A 16,801-nucleotide genomic window follows, 5' to 3' on the forward strand; every position below is an offset into this window, starting at 1 on the left:
AGACCCGGTTAACCCTAAATGGAGGAAATGTTAGGGTAAGATAAAAAAAAAAACCCAAAAAAAAAAAAATTCACACCCTGGAGGAAGGCACTACTGTACTATGGAGAAAATTCAGGAATTTATTCATAAGGCCATCCAGAATGGGGCCCGACTCAAAGGAGATGGCACTGAAACAGCCTCTTCCCAGGCTGTCAAAGAAAATGCTTCCAAACAAATTGAGACTGGGGAGGAGGTATTTACTACCCAGGGAAGAATTCTAGAAAGAAAAGACGGAGGGAGGGAGGGAGGGAAGGAAGGAAGGAAGGAAGGAAGGAAGGAAGGAAGGAAGGAAGGAAAAAGGGAATGTTGTGTTTTGTCCGCTCTCACCGCAGAAGATGTACGAAAGTTTGTCTCCTTCCCTCCCTCCCTGCCTCCCCTTCCCACTCCCACTCCCCTTCCCTCCCTCCCTACTCCTTCCTTCCTCCCTCCCTCCCTCCCTCCTTCCCATTCCCCCCTCTATCCTCACCCCTCTCCTCATTCCAATCAGCATTTGCTTTAAGTCCACCAATGTTGTTTGTTATATGACTCACCCTTCCTTACAGCCTTGGAAGTCACCCGAAGGGCCAGTCTCATAACAAACCTCCCCCCTTCCCCCCTCTCCCCACTCTTCACAAAGCAGCCCTCCCCCCTTCCCCCCCCCCCCCCCTCAATGGAACGAAGCTACACTAGAAGCAGGGGGGGGGTCTCACAAGCCGAGCGGGCTGAGCCAGTTTTCGAGCTGGGCTCTTTTGGCCCCGCCGGCCTCCAGAGAAGGCAGAGGAGCCGTTCGTGCAATTACCTATCATGCTAGAAAAAAGCTTGCGCAGTTTGAAGTACTTGGCGGTGTAATCTCCAGCCTCGGTCAACACGGCATCGTAATCTGGAAAAAAGAAAAGTAGAACAAATAGAGGGGGAAAAAACTAGTTTACCTTACTTTATAGGTGCATGTCATGAAAATCACAAGAATGTAATGCGCGCGCACACACACACACAGAGGCTGGATTCACACAATGCTCTTAACCAGGTTAGGAATGTTGACTTTCTCACAACAACCTAAGATTGGATAGCACTGATTACAAACACTGATGATGTTACCTAGTTTGGTAAAGAGACGTCTTCAAGAAAACAACTAAGCTCAGAGAGCAGCACGGACTGCTAAACAAATAATTCCCTCAACACTGTCAAACTATTCACTAAGTCTGCACTACTATTAATCTTCTCATAGTTCCCATCACCAATCTCTTTCCACTTATGACTGTATGACTGTAACTTTGTTGCTGGCAATCCTTATGATTTATATTGATATATTGACCATCATTTGTGTTGTAAATGTTGTACCTTGTATCTTTTCTTTTATGTACACTGAGAGCATATGCACCAAGACAAATTCCTTGTGTGTCCAATCACACTTGGCCAGTAAAAAATTCTATTCTATTCTACTCTTCATTCCAATATTTATTCTGTTCTGTTCCATTCCATTCCATTCCAACAGTAATAGAGTTGGAAGGAACCTTGGAGGTCATCTAGTCCAACCCCCTGCTCATGCAGGAGATCTATACTAGGGATTCGAACTACCAACCTTTCTGATCAACAAGCTCAGCATCTTAGCCACTGAGGCACCTAGCCAGTCTATTCTATTCTATTCTATTCTATTCTATTCTATTCTATTCTATTCTATTCTATTCTATTCTATTCTATTCTATTCTATTCTATTCTACTCTACTCTACTCTATTCTACTCTATTCTTCATTCCAATATTCTATTCTATTCTATTCTATTCTCTATTCTCCTCTCCTCTATTCTATTCTATTCTACAAAGAATGTTCTTTCTGCGCCAACTCAGTAAGCTCAAACTGCCCAAGGAGCTGCTGATCCAGTTCTACAGAGGAATGATTGAGTCTGTCATTTGCACCTCTATAACTGTCTGGTTCGGCTCTGCAACCCAACAAGAAAAACACAGACTTCAGAGGATAATTAGAACTGCAGAAAAAATAATTGCTACCAACCTGCCTTCCATTGAGGACCTGTATACTGCACGAATCAAGAAGATCCCAGCATCCTTTGCAAGCCAGGCCCGATCGGCCAAGGGAACCTTACCGTAGCTGGTGATGGTTGCCTTGTAGTCATTAAAATGCAGAGCGCCATTCATGAATCCAAAATTGGTCCCTCCATGGAACATGTACAGATTGATGGAGGCTCCTGACCGGAGGACGTCCTCAACCCTATCCAGCATCTCTGCAGAGAGAAACAAAGCGTCTAGTGTAGCACGGCACCGGCGCGCTATTCTTGCTAATACAGGTAGTCCTCAACTTACGACCGTTCGCTCAATGACTGTCTGAAGTTACAACGGCATTGAAAAAAAGGGACCTATGACCGTTTTTCACACTTTTAACGACCGTTGCCACATCCCCGGGGGGGTGGGGGGGTTTTTTGTCACATGATCAAAATTGGGACACTTGGCAACTTATTTATTTATTTATTTAATCATATTTATATACCGCCCTATCTCCCAACTAACTGACCTTTATGATGGTGGCAGTTTTTCCTGGAATCACGTGATCCCCTTTTGTGACCGTCTGACAAGCAAGGTCAATGGGGGGAGCCGGATTCACTTAGCGACTGTGTTACTCATTTAAGGACTGCAGGGATTCCCTTAGCAAAGGTGGTAAGAAAAGGCGTAAAATGGAACAAAAACCCCACTTAACGAATTTCTCACTTAGCAACATCCATTTGGGGCTCGATTGTGGTCGTAACTCGAGGACTACCTGTACTGCTATTTGACTTTATGCAAGTAGTCCTCGACTTACGACCGGCGAGCTCAGCAACTGTTCAAAGCTATGATGACCTCCCCTAAAGATACTTACGACTGTTGTGGTCCACCAGTAGCCTGGAGTCAGGGGAAGGCCCAGACGAGGGCTCTGCATCAGAGGCAGAGATGGGGACAGGGCCATCTGGGAGTGATGTGCGGACTCCGGAGCCTCCCGAGGCAGACAGCAGAGAGGCAGAGGAACAGGAGGAGTCTGTTCCTAGTGCACGCATGTGAAGGGCTGCCAGAAGGCAAGAGCAGCTGAAGCAAAAAGGACGACTTGGGAGTAAGGCCAGGAGATGATCGGCCACTCCCATAAGGCTTAAAAGAGCAGCAACAAGCCGTTGGGTTCTTTGTAGAAAAGCAACGTTGATTCCAGTGTTTCTTGTCAGTGTCTCTTGAACTTTGTGGGGGTTTTGCCAAGAAAAGCCTTTGGCAGGTTGCCAAAGACATCAAAGCCTGGTGATAAGGCCGAAGAATTTGTTTTGGACTAAGCTGAGAATGAATTAATTCTCAGCTGTTCTAATAAAACAAGTTTGTTCAGAACTGAATTGTGTTTAGTAATCACTGCTTGGGCCTCGGTCACAACAATAACCCAGTTCTAAAGTTCTGAGGGCCAGATCCTTCACCAGTGTCGTGTAACCATATTTTGGGTGCTTGACATTTAAACCCACATTTAAAGCTATTTGCAGTGTTCTGTCGTATCACTGAGATTTATGACATTTTTGCTGAAAACCTGCTGCTTACTTCCGATTTTGTGCAAAAAGACCCCATAGCAAACAATGGATTTGCTTAACAGTTAATAAGTTAATAAGTTGACTTTGCATATAATATACAAATAGGATGAAGACTATTGCTTAACATAGTGTAAGCCGCCCTGAGTCTTCGGAGAAGGGTGGGGTATAAATTCAAACAAACAAACAAAATAATAATAATAATAATAATAATAATAATAATAATAATAATAATAATAATAATAATAATAATAATAATAATAATTTAATTTTTATACCGCCCTTCTCCCGAAGGACTCAGGGCGGTGAACAGGCAGATAAAATAATACAATACATTTCAATAAAAATACTATTTAAAAAACTTATTCCAAAAGCCTAAATTTAAAATACAATACAAAATATAAAATAAACCCCAATAAAATCCATGTTTAAAAACCCTATTTAAGCCAGTCCTGCTCGGAAGAATAGATATGTCAGTTGATGATTCTTTTAACAACCATGGTGATTACCTCAATCATCATCACCTTCTTTTAACGTCCCCGTAATCCCTTGCCGGGTGGAGTCTGGGCAACTGAATGGAGCTAGCAGAGTGTTTTAATGGCCGACTGCCCTTCCTGTCGCCAATGCGGAGTTTTGTTCAGCAGATATATTCTCAGTGAGCCCAGAGAGAGAAATATCTGCTTCTACCTAGGATCGAACTCACAGCCTCCTGACTGTGAGGCGAGAGCTCTGCCTCTACGCCACTCTGATGATTAGCTCAATGATACTACAAAAAAAGCTGGCTGACAATCACGTGATCCTGGATTGACAATCACATGACCCCCAGGATACTGCAACTGTCACAAATACATGCAGGTTGACCAATGGCTGAATTTTGATCAGGTGATTGTGGGGATGTTGGTGCGGGGACCGGTTGTGAGTCACTTTTTTTCCACTGCCGTTGTAACTCAGAACGGGCACTAAATGAATGGTTATAAGACAGGGACTGTTTGTATAAGCCAACGTGACCTTCGGTAACATAGAGCCACGCCAGGAAACCACATCTGGAGACCTACATCTGCTTCTGCTATTTGTTTAGAGCAATAATTAGAATAAAGAAGGGCGGAAGGTTGGGAACACAGGCGGAAAAGGAACTGCGCCAGCAAACAACTTACCATCTGCATCGAAGACGTTGTGAGGTCCTCCCCAGCTATCAAACCAACCAGTCCAGTACTCCATCACCAGCATTGGCATGTCACGCTGAAAAAGGGCAAACAAACCAGGCGAATATATGGCCATGTTTGAAGTAGATGGAGGCCGTGGTAGCTCAGGCTGGTAAGAAGCCTGTTATTAGAACACAGCTGCCTGCAATTACTGCAGGTTCAAACCCGGCCCAAGGTTGACTCAGCCTTCCATCCTTTATAAGGTAGGTAAAATGAGGACCCAGATTGTTGGGGGGGCAATAAGTTGACTTTGTAAATATACAAATAGAATGAGACTATTGCCTTATACATTGTAAGCCGCCCTGAGTCTTCGGAGAATAAAAAGTAAATAAATAAAAGTAAGTAAATAAAAAAAAAGTAAATAAATAAAAGTAAGTAAATAAACAAAAAAAAAACGTGTTCTCTCGGCAATATTTAACTCTGAATTCAGAAATTTCTGAGACTAGAACTCACTGTCTCCTGGTGATTGGCCCGAAGACACCCAGCTGGCTTTCATGCCTAAGGCAGGACTAGAACTCAGGGTCACCTGGTGATTGACCCAAAATCACTCAGCTGGCTTTCATGCTTAAGGTGGGACTAGAATTCCCAGTCTCCTGGTGATTGGCCCAAAATCACCTAGCCAGTTTTCATGCCTAAGGCAAGACTATAACTCACTGTCTCCTGGTGATTGGCCCAAAGTGACCCAGCTGGCATTAATGCTTAAGACAGAACTAGAACTCACCATCTCCTGGTGATTGGCCCAAAGTCACCCAATCAGCTTTCACGCCTAAGGCAGGACTAGAAGTCAATCTCCGGGATTGTAATGCCATTGGGATACATTAACTCATCCTTGATTTTTCTATTTTTTTCCTCTCTTTCTCTCTTCTTTCCCATCTCTTTTTCCTTGAATGCTGTACCTTTTAGAATTCGAGCCTACAGGCCAAGAACTATCTAGCGTTACTGAGATATAAGCCACTTTGAAAGACCTCCTGGGTGAAGATCAGAGAATGAATGTCTCTTTTTAAAAATAAAATGAACACAGAACGCGAGGGGTAGGATTCAATGAAAACGGAAATGACTTTTGTTATCTTCTTCACGTCCAGATCCTGCACCAACGGAGGAATCAATGAGCTTCTCAGTGGGTTATTTACTGATTGTTGACAAAAAGGATAAAGACAATCTTCCAACGACGCATCAAGTAAATATATTTCCCGAAAGCCAACTCTGTCTGGGTATAAGTTCTTTGGGGCACAATTGAACAGCGACCAATTATGGGTCTCTAATGACAATTTTGGGCTGCACAAAATGAATCCCAAGGAACCCGGGGAAGAATTTACGTTTGGATAGCAATCTTCCATATATATAAAAATGGCTGTGTGTGTGTGTGTATGTTCCAGCATAACTCTGGAACGCTTCGAGCAATTTCAACCAAACTTGGTACACAGATGACTTACACTCTGGAAAGAAATACTGTGGGGATAAGATACCCCTAATGTTGTGGTCCACCAGCAGCCTGCGGAGCTGGCAGTGGAGTTGGACAGTGAAGAGGCTGGGGAGAACAACGGGCCAGTCCTGGAGTCAGGGGAAGGCCCAGATGAGGGCTCTGCAGCAGAGGCAGAGATGGGGCCAGGGCCATCTGAGAGCGATGCGCAGACTCCGGAGCCTCCAGAGGCAGACAGCAGAGACAGAAGGAACAGGAGGAGTCTGTTCCTAGCGCATGCATGTGAAGAGCACCAGAAGGCAAGAGCAACTGAAGCAAAAAGGACGACTTGGGAGTAAGGCCAGCAGATGATTGGCCCCTCCCATAAGGCTTAAAAGAGCAGCAAGGGCTCTTGGGTTGCTACATTTGTAGCTACATTTGTTTCTAGCCATGGTCTCTTGTTTCTGAACTTGGGGGGGGGGGCTTTGCCAAGAAAAGGCTTTGGCAGGGTGCCAAAGAGGACAAAGGTTTGTGATAAGGCTGAAGGACTTTTTCTGAAGGATTTGTTTTGGAATTAATTTGGACTAAGCTGAGAATGAAGTAATTCTCAGATGTTCTAATAAAATATGCTTGTTTAAGACTGATTGTGTCTGGTAATAACTACTTTGGCCTAGGTCACAACACCTAACACCCCTCAGGCTGTGTGTTCTGTAAAAATACAGCCTGTTGTACCTTAAAATGGCTTCTACTGTACTGCCTTAAAATGGTTTCTAATGTGCAGCACAGTGGAGTTGCCATGGTAACGGCGTCACATTACTCCACAAGGGGGCTCTCTCTGGTAAGGGGGAAAATCCAACATTAGAAATTACGTTTGATCCGGACATTTTCAACAAGGCTTTGATTATTTTTGAGGACAAATGTATGGCCATGATCCATAAAACCAAGATCAGAAAAAAAGCATACCAAATGATCATGGATCAGCCAGCAAAACATCAAGGTGGTATCGTTTTACCTGACGCTTCTGGGGTCATAAGAAAAACATTTTTAACTAATTTAATTCTCACCGCAATCAGGGCTCAGGGTGAAATTGCTCTTACTGTCTAATACAGGATTGGGATAAATGAATAGCCGGGCAACGGTTATTCCGGGCAAAGAATAACCGGGCAAAGCTAGTGGTAAATAACTACAGTTCCGGGAATCAAGAAGCATCGGCATTTTTGGCCCATGGCACCCTCCTAGTTCTCGGATCATAAAACAGACAACAAGAGCCTTAGAAGGTGGAGGTCTCACCTCGGGAAAGCGTCTTCCTTACCTGCAGTTTGTTGAGGGAGGACACGAGTTCCCGCTCCATCTTCTGAAAGTTGATCGTGGCCAAAGCTTTTGAAAAAGAGAGGAAAGCGGGCAGAACAAGGAAAAAATTCAGCTAGGCTACAAGAAGTTAATTCATAGGAAATCCTTGACTTACCATAAACTGGGACTAGAATTTCTGTGGCTAAGTAAGGAGTTAATTGTAGGTTTTTGGTTTTTTTTTTGCTGTGGTCCTTAAGTGAAGAGAAGAACCAGGGGAGACAGGATAGCAGTTTTCCAATATTTGAGGGGCTGTCACAGAGAGGAAGGGGTCAACCTATTTTCCAAAGGGCCTGAAAGCCGGACAAGGAACGATGGATGGAAACCGATCAAGAAGAGAAGCAATTTGGAACTAAGGAGAAATTTCCTGACAGCGAGCTCCTGGCAAGTCAGTAGGAAAGACAAAACAAAATCCACCTTAAATTAGTTAGGGATATATCTATTATAGATGGGAAATTTTTGTAATTCTTCTAAGTTCTTCTGTAAGCCACCATGAGTGGCCTACAGGTGAATAGGTGACGAAAATAAACAAACAAACTAATAAACAAACTCCATCCCGTTCTTTATAATGAATCTTGCTAAAGAGACTGTGAGGCTGTGAAATTGTATAGGTTGGGGGCTGGACTAGAAGACCTCCAAGGTCCCTTCCAGTTCTATTCCAAATTCTAAAGAGACTGTGAGAATCTTAATTTGAGACACAGTTATCGTTTTTGTCCTAGGCAGATGCAGAAGAACATGATTACATAGGTAGTTCTCGACTTACGGCCACAATAGAGCCCAAAACTTACGTCGCTAAGCCAAACGCTTGTTCGGTTGAATTTTGCTTCATTTTACGTCTTTTCTCGCCAGTGTTGCTAAGCGAACCGCCGCAGTTGTTAAGTTAGCAACACGGCTGTTTAAGCGAATCAGCCTCCCTCACGGTTGACTTGGCGCGTCAGAAAGGTGGCAAAAAAGCGGATCACGTGACCCCAGGACATTGCAACCGTCGTAAATACGAATCAGTTTCCAAGCATTTGGATTTTGACCATGTGACTTTGGGGAATGCTGAAACGGTCGTTAAGTATGGAAACACGGCCATAAGCCGGTCCCTAAATGAACCGTTGTTAAGCGGAGAATGACCTATAGCGTCTATTCAGGACAGCAACAATTGCCGGTGCACAATTGCGTGCTTTATTAATCAACCAGAGGGACTAGCAGCTTAGTTCTTTCCAAAACGAAGACCCCACCCCAAGGCAGCACGGATCTCGACAGTTTAATTGAACAGAGAGAGAGAGAGAGAGAAAGAAAGAAAGGAAGGAAGGAAGGAAGGAAGAAAGGAAGGAAGGGAGAGACAGAACTGCACCTAAACCATCTGGGTTTTTTTCCATTTTTTCCAGCCTGCCTTTTCATGCACACTTTTGTTTATTCTCACAGCCACCTCTTCCGAGGTTGTCATGTCGTTGTGGCATCACTCAGGGCCCTCGTTATTCCGCATTCCTGATTAACTTGACATGTTGACTCTAATGAGCAGATTGTTGTGACATCTGAAGCAAGGACTGGGATCCGGGCACACGAGCCTGTCGGGGACACACAACTCCCAGCCAGAGGGTGAGCAAACGAGCGAGCGAGCAAACGCTCACAGGCAGTCAACACATTTGTGCAAAAACACAGAACAAGGAGAGCTCCAAGTTCTCTTCTTCTCCCCCCCCACCCCACTCCATTATCCCTAGCACTAGAAGGGAAAGAGCGACTCCACCTGGACAAAGAAGGGAATGGCTGCCACGTACGAGAAGGAGAAATATTGAAGCGGGATGTGTGATGTAGCCCAAACGGGCAGCCTGCTGGACAGTTAAGCTTGAGTGTCGAAAGGGCGAAGGCCAACAGGAAGCAGCCGCGAGCGCTCAAGTTTTATTAATGTGGGCACGGCTGGCGGTTGGTTCTGCTTCAAAGCCAGCAGAGAGAATCTCCGCTTTAGCTTGGGCAGAATAATAATATCGGGAAAAAGACACGATTCGTGCTAATTTTTTTTTTTTTGAAAAGAGACCCGGGAAGGGTTTATTTGCAGAATCACAAGAGTTGGAAGGGACCTTGGAGATTTTCCAGTCCAGCCCAGGGGTGAAATCTACTTACCTTCCTTACCAGTTCGGAATTGCACGCGCCCCGCCTGTGTGCTTGCGTCACATGTGCGCACACATCCTCTGCGCATGCAAAAACCACGTGCAGAGGGTACAAAACACATTACTTAAAACCTGGTTCAAACCAGGAGGTAACGACAGCCAGGCAGGTGGGCGGAGTCTTGCACTGCAATTGCTACCAGTTGTCCGAACCACCAGCCAAGATTGCTACCGGATCAGGCGAACCGGTCGGAACTACGAGCATTTCACCCCTGGTTCAACCCCCTTGCTCAAGCAGGAGATTTTATACCACTCTGAACAGATGTGTTGTGTCTGCGCCCCCCGAGCCGGTCCTCCTGCCAGAAAGTGACTTGGAAAGTGAGGGGGAAGGGCCATCAGGACTTACCTCGGGACCACCGGCTTCCCTGGCTCACCTGCAGGAGCCAGAAGCAGGCCAGGTGGAAGAGATAACGAGGCCTCCATCCCCTGACTCTTTCCCCCCCCAGGCCACGCCTCCAGACCCGGCTGATGGCAATCAGGCCTGGCTGGACCCTAGGTTTTGTAGGCAGGAGAGGAGGGAACAACAGAAGCAGGGGTGGGGCAGGCCTAGGAAGTGCTGAGTCATGGAGCCACACCCCACAGGATATAAAAGGCAGCGAGAGCTGCTGTGTCTCTTTGTAACAGGCAAATCCACGGATTGACTAAGAGCTGAAGTTTGTTCCTGGATGACTCACCATCGTCGTGGAAGATAACGGAGGCTCTTGGCAGACGCTGGCTATTCTGCTGCCAAAGCTGATAGTGCCGGCTAATTAAGCCATCACTCGGACGGAGGCGAAGGAGGACAGAACAAGATGGCTGCCCAGTCTCTTCTTGAAAACCTCCAGGAAGGCAAGCCGTCCCATGCATTAATTGCTCTCACGGTCAGGAAATTTCTCCATAGTTCTAGGTTGGCTCTCTCTCTCTTTGAGAAATCTCCATCCGTTACTTCTTGTCCCACCCTCAAGGGAATTGGAGACTGAGTTGACCCTCTCTTCTCTTGTGACAGCCCTCAAATATTGGAAGACAGCTATCAAGTCATGCCTAGTCCTTCTCTTCATTAGATTACCTAGTTTGCATTTATTTATTCCAGGGGACGGCAACTTGTGGCTCTGGAGCCGCATGTGGCTCTTTCATCCCTCTGCTGCGGCTCCCTGTCGCCGGTCGGCTCCACAATGGATAGGGCTTTCGGTTAGGACAGGTAGAGGAAACAGGTAGAGCCGGGCTAGGGGGAGACTCTATGGTGGGGGAACTGGACTTCTGTTTGGCTCCAGAATTGAAGCGGGGGCGGGGGGGGGGGCTTCCAGTTATGACCTTTGTGGCTCTTTGAGTGTTTAAGGTTGCCGACCCCTGATTTTATTCATTCATTCATTTTGGACATCTCTCGGTTAATTGCAGAGAAGGGCAAACTCCTTCATTTTGAACCAAAGCTTTGTGATCTGTCAAGTTCATCTTATCATTTTGATTAGGTTTAGTGAAGTTTCTTTCTGCATCTCTGATTGGGTGACTTGCCTGCAGCATACTAATGGGATGAAAATAAGTTTTAATAAATTAGCAGGCAAAGACACACACACACACACACATATATTCTGGAAGATGACCGTACAAATTATGCACTCATCCTTCGCATGGAGGCTGGGTAAAGTAAGGAAAATTGAAATGATTTCCTACCAACCATTACAGACGGCCTCCTGTGCATCCTTTTTTAATGTTAATTTCAGCAATATGGACCACAAATATAAACCAGATCCGGGTTGCAAAATTTTCAGGATGACTGCAAAGGGTCTTCTGTATATTGCGGTGGTCAAGACTTCCGTAGCCCAGCTTGAACAATTAGAAGAGAAACTTGGCACAGGTAGCCCCTCCAGTTACGAATGGTCATTCAGTGACCATTCGAAGTTATGACGGACACCCCCCCCTCCAAAAAGCTACTAATAAATTTTAATAAATTAGCAGGCGAAGAAGCACAGACATAGACATAGACACACGCACACACATTCTGGAAGCCGACCGTATAAATTATGCACTTATCCTTCGCATGCAGGCCACATAAAATAAGCAAAACTGGACATAACAATGGGGGGGGGGTCAGAAGCCATGGCCGGCAGCAGACAAGTCTAGCAATTTTAAGCATTATATATACCCAAAATCTTTCTCATTAGCCTCACAAATATTGCTCTACGACCAGAAGGATTAGAGGCTTTATCGGCAAAGCAAAATGACGGGTGGGTGGGGGGAATGAAGTTATTGCAAATGCACCAAAGACAAATTCCTTGTGTGTCCAACCACACTTGGCCAATAAAAAATTCTATTCTATTCTATTCTATTCTATTCTATTCTATTCTATTCTATTCTATTCTATTCTATTCTATTCTATTCTATTCTATTCTATTCCATATTCTATTCTATTCTAGTCTATTCCATTCCATTCCATTCCATATTCTATTCTATTCAATTCAATTCAATTATTATTGTTTTATTTCTATTCTATTCTATTCTATTCTTATTGTTTTATTTCTCTTCTATTCTCTTCTATTCTTATTATTGTTTTATTCCTATTCTATTCTATTCTAATTGTTTTATTCCTATTCTATTTCTATTCAAATATTATTTAATTCTATTCTATTCTATTCTATTCTTATTGTTTTATTTCTATTCTATTCTATTCTATTCTTATTATTGTTTTATTCCTATTCTATTCTATTCTATTCTATTCTATTCTAATTGTTTTATTCCTATTCTATTCTATTCTATTCTATTCTATTCTAATTGTTTTATTCCTATTCTATTTCTATTGTTTTATTCCTATTCCTATTCTATTTCTATTTCTATTCTAATATTATTTAATTCTATTCTATTCTATTCTATTCTTATTGTTTTATTTCTATTCTATTCTATTCTATTCTTATTATTGTTTTATTCCTTTTCTATTCTATTCTATTCTATTCTATTCTATTCTATTCTATTCTATTCTATTCTATTCTATTCTATTAATTGTTTTATTCCTATTCTATTCTATTCTATTCTATTCTAATTGTTTTATTCCTATTCTATTTCTATTCTAATATTATTTAATTCTATTCTATTCTATTCTATTCTATTCTATTCTATTCTATTCTATTCTATTCTAATTGTTTTATTCCTATTCTATTCTATTCTATTCTATTCTATTCTTATTGTTTTATTCCTATTCTATTCTATTCTATTCTATTCTATTCTATTCTATTCTATTCTAATTGTTTTATTCCTATTCTATTTCTATTCTAATATTATTTAATTCTATTCTATTCTATTCTATTCTATTCTATTCTATTCTATTCTATTCTTTCTTACTGTTTTATTTCTATTCTATTCTATTCTTATTGTTTTATTCCTATTCTATTGTATTCTATTGTATTCTATTCTATTCTAATTGTTTTATTCCTATTCTATTTCTATTTCTATTCTAATATTATTTAATTCTATTCTATTCTATTCTATTCTATTCTATTCTTATTATTGTTTTATTCCTATTCTATTCTATTCTATTCTATTCTATTCTATTCTATTCTATTCTATTCTAATTGTTTTATTCCTATTCTATTCTATTTCTATTCTAATCTTATTATTTCTCTTCTCTTCTCTTCTCTTCTCTTCTCTTCTCTTCTCTTCTCTTCTCTTCTAAGCAATCAACTGTATTTTTAATCAATTGGTGGCAAGTCTCTTTTTTCCCAGTCCTGTTGAAACTTTGAATGTTTGCTAGATGAATTGGTTAAAGTCCATCGTTACCGTTACACTCTGAGATTTAAATAGAGGAATGATTTCAAAAGCTTTCTATGGCATGTACAAATACTTTACAGCGATGCTGGTTACTCACGTGCGTTTAAACAAAAAACAAAACACAACAACATGGGCCTCTGGTGGCTCAACGGACTAAGTCTGTCTGTTATTAACACAGCTGCTTGCAATTACTGCAAGTTCTAGTCCCACCAGGCCCAAGGTTGACTCAGCCTTCCATCCTTTATAAGGTAGGTAAAATGAGGACCCAGATTGTTGGGGGCAATAAAAGTTGTATATAATATACAAATGGATGAAGACTATTGCTTAACACAGTGTAAGCCGCCCTGAGTCTTCGGAGAAGGGTGGGATATAAATTCAAATAAAAAACAAACCAAAAAAACAAACAAACACCACACTGTCCTTTTGTAATATTGTAGCAGATAGGTGTACAGTGGCATGTGGTGTTTTTTTTTAAAATCTCAGTCACAACTTTGTTCCAGAAACACACAACTTACCTCCTTCTACGGTGCCGGCACTCAAGCCATCTTTATTATCCGAGGTCACCAATAATTCCACCACGTTCCTGCTCAACAGGGCCTGCGAGAAAGAAGGATCACCATGCTGAAGTTCAGAACCGTTAGCTCAGAAGAAGCCATGATCAGGAACAAACCACGGTTTGAAGGGAGTTACTCTTTCCGGGAACAATGTCATTCCGACCCAGATGTCTCGAAGACGCTTCTCCAAAACGCAAACTGGATTTTCTTGTGTTTTGTTTTTTTTTTCTTCTTGGAAAATATTTCGTTTCTCATCCAAGGAGCTTCTTCGGTTCTAACTGAAGTTAAACCAAGAAGAGTCCAGTTGCCTTTTGGAAAAGCGAAGGTTTGGGACAACCATGAGACCTGGGTGATTTCTATTCTATTCTTATTTCTTATTCTATTCTTATTATTGTTTTATTCCTTTTCTATTCTATTCTATTCTATTCTATTCTATTCTATTCTATTCTATTCTATTCTATTCTATTCTATTAATTGTTTTATTCCTATTCTATTCTATTCTATTCTTCTATTCTAATTGTTTTATTCCTATTCTATTTCTATTCTAATATTATTTAATTCTATTCTATTCTATTCTATTCTATTCTATTCTATTCTATTCTATTCTATTCTAATTGTTTTATTCCTATTCTATTCTATTCTATTCTATTCTATTCTTATTGTTTTATTCCTATTCTATTCTATTCTGTTCTGTTCTGTTCTATTCTATTCTATTCTAATTGTTTTATTCTATTCTATTCTGTTCTAATATTATTTAATTCTATTCTTCTATTCTGTTCTGTTCTATTCTATTCTGTTCTATTCTATTCTATTCTAATTGTTTTATTCTATTCTATTCTATTCTATTCTATTCTTGTTGTTTTATTCCTATTCTATTCTATTCTATTCTATTCTATTCTATTCTAATTGTTTTATTCCTATTCTATTCTATTCTGTTCTAATATTATTTAATTCTATTCTATTCTATTCTATTCTGTTCTATTCTTATTATTGTTTTATTCTATTCTATTCTATTCTATTCTATTCTATTCTATTCTATTCTATTCTATTCTATTCTATTCTATTCTATTTCTATTCTAATCTTATTATTTCTCTTCTCTTCTCTTCTCTTCTCTTCTCTTCTCTTCTCTTCTCTTCTCTTCTCTTCTCTTCTCTTCTAAGCAATCAACTGTATTTTTAATCAATTGGTGGCAAGTCTCCTTTTTCCCAGTTTCCTGTTGAAACTTCGAATGTTTGCTAGATGAATTGGTTACAAGTCCAGCATTACCGTTACACTCTGAGCTTTAAATAGAAGAAAGATTTCAAAAGCTTTCTATGGCATGTACAAATACTTTACAGCGATGCTGGTTACTCACGTGCGTTTAAACAAACAAACAAAAAAAATAAAACACAACAACATGGGCCTCTGGTGGCTCAACGGACTAAGTCTGTCTGTTATTAACACAGCTGCTTGCAATTACTGCAAGTTCTAGTCCCACCAGGCCCAAGGTTGACTCAGCCTTCCATCCTTTATAAGGTAGGTAAAATGAGGACCCAGATTGTTGGGGGCAATAAAAGTTGTATATAATATACAAATGGATGAAGACTATTGCTTAACACAGTGTAAGCCGCCCTGAGTCTTCGGAGAAGGGTGGGATATAAATTCAAATAAAAAACAAACCAAAAAAACAAACAAACACCACACTGCCCTTTTGTAAAATTGTAGCAGATAGGTGTACAGTGGCACATGGGTTTTTTTTTTTAATCTCAGTCACAACTTTGTTCCAGAAACACACAACTTACCTCCTTCTACGGTACCGGCACTCAAGCCATCTTTATTATCCGAGGTCACCAATAATTCCACCACGTTCCTGCTCAACAGGGCCTGTGAGAAAGAAGGATCACCATGCTGAAGTTCAGAGCCATTAGCTCAGAAGAAGCCATGATCAGGAACAAACCACGGTTTGAAGGGAGTTACTCTTTCCGGGAACAATGTCATTCCGACCCAGATGTCTCGAAGACGCTTCTCCAAAACGCAAACTGGATTTTCTTGTGTTTTGTTTTTTTTTTCTTCTTGGAAAATATTTCGTTTCTCATCCAAGGAGCTTCTTCGGTTCTAACTGAAGTTAAACCAAGAAGAGTCCAGTTGCCTTTTGGAAAAGCGAAGGTTTGGGACAACCATGAGACCTGGGTGATTGAGAATCTCCATAAACATCCTGACCCAGATGCTGCAAGGCTCAAGAGAAGCTGAAAAACATCTGTTGTTGATGAAGCTATTTCTGATATTAGCCCTGGTCAATGTAGAGGTTTCATAATTTCCCGCCCATCGTTACAGACCGCCTCTTGCGCGTCCTTTTTTTTTTTTAATGTTAATTGCAGAAATTATGGACCACAAATATAAACCAGGGTTACAAATATGGGTTGCAAAATTTCAGGACAGCTGCAAAGGCACTTCTGTATATTGCAGCGGTCAAGACTTCTGTAGCCCAGCTTGAACAATTAGAAAATAAACATGGTGATAAGGAAAATATTAGAAAGTGCAGAATGCTCAAGTATGTATCTTGAGCCTATCTTCTCGAGTGTTGGCTATTCCTGCCAGCTTGGTGTCATCTGCAAATTTGATGAGTTTATTTATTTATTTTGTCACAACAATATATATAAGCATCACACAAAAAGATTATACAATATATAAACATATATATGAGGGAATATTAGGAGGTATAAGCATATATATATATAAGAAGATAAAAAGAAAAACAATAGGACAGGAACCGTAGGCACGTTTGTGTGCTTATGCACGCCCCTTATGGTCCTCTTAGGAATGGGGTGAGGTCAATAGTAGAAAGTTTTTGGTTAAAGCTTTTGGGATTATGG

At 41.2% G+C, this 16,801-nt stretch overlaps 1 protein-coding gene across 3 annotated transcripts in view; it reads right to left on the reverse strand.

Annotated features, from left to right (window-relative positions):
* Positions 1–16,801, reverse strand: part of LOC131203613 (beta-galactosidase-1-like protein 2) — a 60,918-nt gene that overhangs the window by 15,613 nt on the left and 28,504 nt on the right. For 2 of the 3 annotated variants that reach the window (XM_058193998.1, XM_058193996.1), the window contains 5 exons: positions 15,731–15,812; positions 7,472–7,536; positions 4,713–4,797; positions 2,116–2,253; positions 818–898 (listed from right to left, as the gene is read on the reverse strand). In XM_058193998.1, the coding sequence (XP_058049981.1) occupies positions 818–898; positions 2,116–2,253; positions 4,713–4,797; positions 7,472–7,536; positions 15,731–15,812 (451 nt within the window). Of the gene's footprint in view, positions 1–817; positions 899–2,115; positions 2,254–4,712; positions 4,798–7,471; positions 7,537–13,909; positions 13,992–15,730; positions 15,813–16,801 lie in introns of all 3 variants that reach the window. The other variant, XM_058193997.1, reaches the window with a different exon arrangement.

The sequence above is a fragment of the Ahaetulla prasina genome, chromosome 9, assembly GCF_028640845.1.
Source record: "Ahaetulla prasina isolate Xishuangbanna chromosome 9, ASM2864084v1, whole genome shotgun sequence".
Classification (NCBI taxonomy): Eukaryota; Metazoa; Chordata; class Lepidosauria; order Squamata; family Colubridae; genus Ahaetulla; species Ahaetulla prasina.